The 5,906-nt window shown below is 36.8% G+C and overlaps 1 protein-coding gene across 1 annotated transcript; it reads left to right on the top strand.

Moving 5' to 3' along the window:
* Positions 1-312: 312 nt before the first annotated feature.
* LOC108828961 (replication protein A 70 kDa DNA-binding subunit C-like) lies at positions 313-2,635 on the top strand. Its single transcript, XM_057008158.1, has 9 exons — positions 313-462; positions 536-803; positions 886-982; positions 1,065-1,180; positions 1,254-1,338; positions 1,433-1,562; positions 1,686-1,867; positions 1,950-2,073; positions 2,480-2,635. Exons 1-9 carry the CDS (start codon positions 313-315, stop codon positions 2,633-2,635), a joined length of 1,308 nt encoding a protein of 435 aa, XP_056864138.1.
* The last annotated feature ends 3,271 nt before the right edge of the window (positions 2,636-5,906 follow it).

Raw genomic sequence — 5,906 nt, 5'->3', positions numbered from 1 at the left:
TTTCAAAATTCCGATTTCAGAGATCATTGAGATATTTTTCGAAATCTATTATTTAAAGCTTAGCTTGGTGAAGAGTACAACATTAATTATTTATGATTGTTTAAATAAAATATCGCCTATTAATTGCGAGTATTTAGGTGTAGAAGTCGTTGTTTAGGAAACAATATTTGATATGGTATTAAATAAGAAGATTTTATTTCGAGAATGTGCTTAGGTATATTCTCTTTATCAGGGTTTTAGGGTAACATTATATATATAGTGTACATTGCATTGCTACACATTCCTATATTTTTACGCTTCTTAAAGTTAGAGATGTCGACAAACAAGAGTGTTACATTGCTAAACAATTTGAAGCCGAGGTTGACTAAATCGCGTGTGCAGGTTAAGCTGATTCATTCATGGAAACAAACCCCTCCCTATGCTAATGATCAAACACTCGAAATGGTTTTCGCTGATGAGACTGTAAGCTCTACTCCTTAGTTTAAATGTTGTTTTATACTTTGAGTTTCTAAAACATATTAACTTTTCTTTGCAGGGTGTTAAGATCCATGCATCATGCAGCAGATCACACATGTTTCGGACTGAGCGTAACCTTCGTATTGGAGAGTGGGCAGTCATTGAAAACTTTAAGGTTTCCGGTGTGGGCAAAGGGAAATTCCGACCAACAAATAATCAGTATAAAATGACTATCACCGGTGTCTCAGTTTACAGCAAATCCGACCATCAAGATGATAGCATATTTTTGACATTAGCTGATTATGAAAACATTTTAAAGGGGCTTCAAGATGTTAACATTCTCATTGGTATATGTTTTTATGTTTTTTTATATTATAAGCTTCATTTAGTTGATGTATCAACTAATGAGAATGTTTTTTTCTATTATAGACATAATTGGTCAACCGTATGACATTTCTGACGTTCAAATAATTCAAATCAAAGGTGAAGATCGAAAGAGAGTGCAGTTTCGCATGAGAGACCTCAGGTGAGTAATAAAATAATGTGGAATCTAACTGAGTTTTTACTTATGTTTGAAACTTGATGACTTTGAAAATGTTTTTTGTCAGTGGTAACGATTTGGCTTTTTGTCTTTGGGGATCATATGCTGAGCAAGTCGAAAATGCTGTTCTAGAATCAAACGAAGTTTGGTTATTAAGGTTTGCCAAAATCAACACTTTCAGAGGTAATAAATTTTTTATTAAAGTTTTGTTTTTAAAAATTAAAATATGCTAAATATCTGTTTGTTGAAATCTTAGGTGAAATTCAAATTACTAATGCATTTGATGCATCCATCTTGGATCTGAATCCAACAGTGGCTGAGGCTGTGGAGATGAGAAAAAGGTCAAATTTCAATTTGTTTATTTTTTCTTTTTAGATTGTTATATTGTTTTAATAGAGATAAGTTTATTTACAAATACTTATACTGTTTTAATAGGCTAGAAGATAATCCACTTCCTCTTGCTCTAGCTAACAAGAAGGATGAGAAAAGAGAAATCATAAATATTGTGGATGATTGGAATGATATTGGGATTACAATGATCTCTGAACTTGCCAATGATACTGAGGTTAGCTACGTATATACATCAACTATTCTCTGTCGGGCTATTCATTAATTTTATCCTATTGTAATATAATTCTTATAATTGATACAGTTTAAAAAAATTGATACTTATTTTTTGATTATGTAGCTCGAGAAGACTAAGATCATATGTTCAGTTAAGGCAATTGATACAGACTGGAATTGGTTCTTTTTTGGATGTAAGAGATGTTGGAATGGTACCACTAGGATCACTGGAAAGGGTAACAAAACAGACAAACCCTTATTCCATTGCCCTAAGTGTCATTGCAATGTTACTAATGTTGAACCAAGGTAAGTGAAATTAATTATTCTTAAGAGTGATTTTCATTCATCAGTAATTTGTCCTTAACCTTTTTTATACATAACGTTTCAGATTCAAACTTCATATGATTGCTGAGGATGACACTGGAACATGTAAACTAATGATGCTTGAGAGTGTTGCTAAAAGCATTGTTGGTTGTGCCGCTGTTGACCTATGGGATGGTTCATATGAGGAGGTAATATTATTGATTGTCTAATATATCATTTTCGTTTTTAATTTTACCATTTTATATTATTTTCATTTTTAACTAATAATAACTACTGACTTGATAATTTTACAGAATGAAAGTCTCGATTTTTTACCACAAGCTGTTCTTGCCTTAGAGGGAAAGTCTTTCTGTTTTGGAATAACCACTAGCTAAGATGCAGCAGATATCTATAAAGTTATAGAAGTCTGGTCCGGTGATATCATTCAGAAAATTGAATCCCAATCCGAGCCACTAAGTATAATGGAAGGTGGTTCCTCCACTTTCTCATCCGGAGGTGTAAAATAGCTTGACTCTATTGTGTGAATGTTTGTTAATGTTTACTTCTACTTGCTTATTTTTAACACATAATTTCTACATTTAAACGATTTGGCAGGTTTTATCCATTAAAGAAAACACTCAACTTTCATCAGATTGTTCAACTCCTCTCTCTAAAAGAAAAGATGATGATGCAAATCTACCAGAGATGAATTCAACTTCAAAGAAGATTTGCCTCATCCAAATCAAGCTCGAGAAGACTAAAACCGATTAGTCAGCTGTTTTTTTTAAATTTAATTATTGGTTTTTTTGAATGCTTTGTCCTTTTGTTTGCTTTGTTTTGGATTTTTACTTTTACTTTTGGTTTTTTTAAATTATTGTTTTCGTTGGGAATTTTATTTTTGTGTTCAAGTATTTGTTATGATTTAATTTAATTGTTTGAATAAGCAATCTAATAATTTTACCGAAACAGACTCTTATAAATAAAAAATCAACCTTACAATTCAACTAACCAAACAACCTAGCATTCTAAATTCTCTACAATCATATGATCCACTCTATTATAAACTACAAAGTTTCATAGGGAATTAGTGTTTACCTTAAGGAATAAGAAGAGATGGACGAAAGATGTGCTTGATCTTTGTTTGATCCAAAAATGGTGTGTTTGTTGATTCATAACAATGAAGAATCTAAGAATTAGATTTCTTAGATTCTTGAGGCTTAAGAGAAATCAACATAAAAATCAAATGAGAAAAGAACATCTAGAGATTTTATTACTCAAAGATTGCATTACATAGATTATGAGAAGTGTAAAGTGAATCTAAGAGTTTATAAAATCTTTACAAGAAGTGTTCTAGATCTAAAAATGTGGAAGAGATCCTCTCTAAGAAAAAGGAAGCTCTTTATTTATAGAAAGTGAAGCCTAGGGTTTCCTAGTCAAGTGGGCCTAACTCATTGTATAATGGGCCTTGAGGGAGGATGTAAATCCACCCCCAACAGTAAGTCCCCCCAAGTTCGTAGAGAGAGATGAAATCGATCTCTGTGAATTTTACGAAAAGGGTTTATTAAACAATGAATTAGACACATTCATGCCGGTGACGATTTAGGCGAGTTTACTTTGAACTTGTGCCTAATAAGAGGCGAGTTTGTTTTGAACTCGTGCTTAGTGAAAGACGAGTTTACTAGACTCATGCTGAGACAGAGGCGAGTTTACTGAGAACCCATGCCTTGTAGAAGGAGAGTTTCTGTAAACTCATGCCTAGCCAAAGACGAGTTTTTGTAAATTCGTGTCTAACAATAAGCGAGTCAACTGCAAACTCGTGCCTAATAAAAAGCAAGTTCAATGTAAACTCGTGCCTAAAATACACGTTTACCGAACTGTTGCCAACCCGAAGTCTCGTGTTGAGATCGTGTGTGCCGAACAAGTTGTTGGCTTGTGTGTTCATCAGGCTATGATGACGTTGAGAAACGCGCTGGCTGTGCCGTTTGTACTGCTTCCAACAAGCTCGTAGTTGAGAGCCGTCTTGCAAGGCATACGGGCATGATGGTGGCAACCACTTGTTGGTTCTCTTTGGCTCAACTATCTCTGGTTCATGAAAAGAATGATCATGATTGGACCAATATAAACCAAAAGATTTAACCAACTTTTGCATAATTAATAAGCAAACCATCAAACTTGATTTTGCTTAATGCCGGTGGGTTGCACATGATGATATAATAATTGTCAACTTATTAATATCATAGGCTACCAACAGCAAAGCATGAAATGAATGGACAGCTTAGAATTGTTTAATTATTTAAACCAAAGCCACAATGTTCACCGTAGCATTAATTTAAAGTAATTAAAGCATGTGATGATTAAAAGAACTTATCTTTGAAGATGAGTTGTCGTGAGTTTCGTAGGGCCTGAACGTGGCAATCCATATCATGCTCTCCACTTTAAATATTTTTCTTTTAACCCCGCTAGTGGTGGAGAGCTTGGGTACGTCACTGTTGATGGAGCGCCTTGTTTGTAACTTGACGATGAAGTTATTGTGGACGTGGTTAAGTTTGTGTTGGTGACATGGCGTTACTCGAGCTCCTCTTTTGCTCAAAGTGCCGGAGCATACGATGGCCTTTGATAGCTTGTAACGTTCAGGAGAAGAGAAGAAAAGTACACGAGACATGACCACCTCTTCTCACTAAGACCGTGTCCGCGTTACGACACCTCTTCATGTTCTTCTTCAAGCCGTGCAGCTTTTGTGACGTAGGGGCAAGAGTTTGATGAGATTATGCAGAGAACTCAGGATCGAGCCAGCACTGGACGAGATAAAGCTCGTGAGCTCTGCCGAGATCAAGCTCGTTAGCTCTGCCGAGATCAAGCTTGTGAGCTCTGTTGCAATCTTTTCAAGTGAAAGAACGAGTCGACGAGCTTGTGCTGAGATGGCAAGCTTATGACGAGATGTCCCTTGTTGCTGAGATGTTGGTTGTGGCGAACTCGTTGTCGGGATGAGAAGCTTGTTCTGAGTACGCCAAGCTTGTCTCAAGAGCTGAGTGAAGAAAATAGGTTTCAACGCCGCCACTGAGTTCGTCGTTCTTGAGAACAATATACCGAGATCAAGTCTTGCCGAGATGGAGATCTTTGGATCGAGAAGAGACCTTTGTCGAGATTGTCTTGAGCTTTGTCGAGATAAAGTCTTGAGCTTTGCCCGAATCAAGTCTTCAGCTTTAACAGATGGCGAGCTTGTGACGAGATGGCGAGCTTGTGACCAGATAGCCTTCGTTGCCGAGATCAAGTCTCGAGCTTTGACGAGAAGGAGCCGCATAGACTGACCCGCAGAGATCGTTCCAAAACCAGATGGTGATTGTCGACAAGACAAACCACGAGTTTAGTTCAAGATCCCTCTTTGTTTCTCTTATCTGTTTTTCTTGTGCCCTCGCGATGCAGAGGTGGCTTCGGAGGCGGACTTCAACCACGGGATGGGAGGAGAAGCTTCGAGTCGGAGCAGGGGTCGTGATTGTGGATCTTAGGCGAAAAAGTTCTTGACTTTGTTGCAGAGATCCGGCTGAGCGAAGGAGAGAAGAGATGGACGGGTTGAAACAGAGGTCCACTGAGAAGAAGGGTGAGGAAGGTGAGAAACACAGTAGCTTCTGAGAACCATCAATCACCACTGCTGAAATCTCATCTCCGATTTGATTTGTGGATCGAAAAGCTTGAAACTTTGCGATAGGAAGGACGGAACAACGGTCGCGAAGTAGAGGATGATGAAGTGTCGAGGAGAAAGATTCATCCTTTCCTTTTTTTTCTTCTTTTTTATCCTAGATCTGTATTTTCCCAAGTTTGATATGCTATGAAGATAGTTCTCTTTGGCCCCCTCCTTCTAGCGCCAACTGTTTGATCCAAAAATGGTGTGTTTGTTGATTCATAACAATGAAGAATCTAAGAATTAGATTTCTTAGATTCTTGAGGCTTAAGAGAAATCAACATAAAAATCAAATGAGAAAAGAACATCTAGAGATTTTATTACTCAAAGATTGCATTACATAGATTATGAGAAGTGTAAAGT

The sequence above is a fragment of the Raphanus sativus genome, chromosome 4, assembly GCF_000801105.2.
Source record: "Raphanus sativus cultivar WK10039 chromosome 4, ASM80110v3, whole genome shotgun sequence".
Lineage (NCBI taxonomy): Eukaryota > Viridiplantae > Streptophyta > Magnoliopsida > Brassicales > Brassicaceae > Raphanus > Raphanus sativus.
Note: the sequence above shows the minus strand (reverse complement) of the source record. Positions and strands in the feature narration are given on the sequence as shown.

What these genes read in the sequence shown, in the direction of transcription:
- LOC108828961 (XM_057008158.1), top strand. Translation starts at nt 313, where the DNA reads ATGTCGACAAACAAGAGTGTTACATTGCTAAACAATTTGAAGCCGAGG. An exon ending in GCTGTGGAGATGAGAAAAAG is followed by an intron (nt 1,339 to 1,432) that starts GTCAAATTTCAA and finishes CTGTTTTAATAG; the next exon opens with GCTAGAAGATAATCCACTTC. An exon ending in AACTTGCCAATGATACTGAG is followed by an intron (nt 1,563 to 1,685) that starts GTTAGCTACGTA and finishes TTGATTATGTAG; the next exon opens with CTCGAGAAGACTAAGATCAT.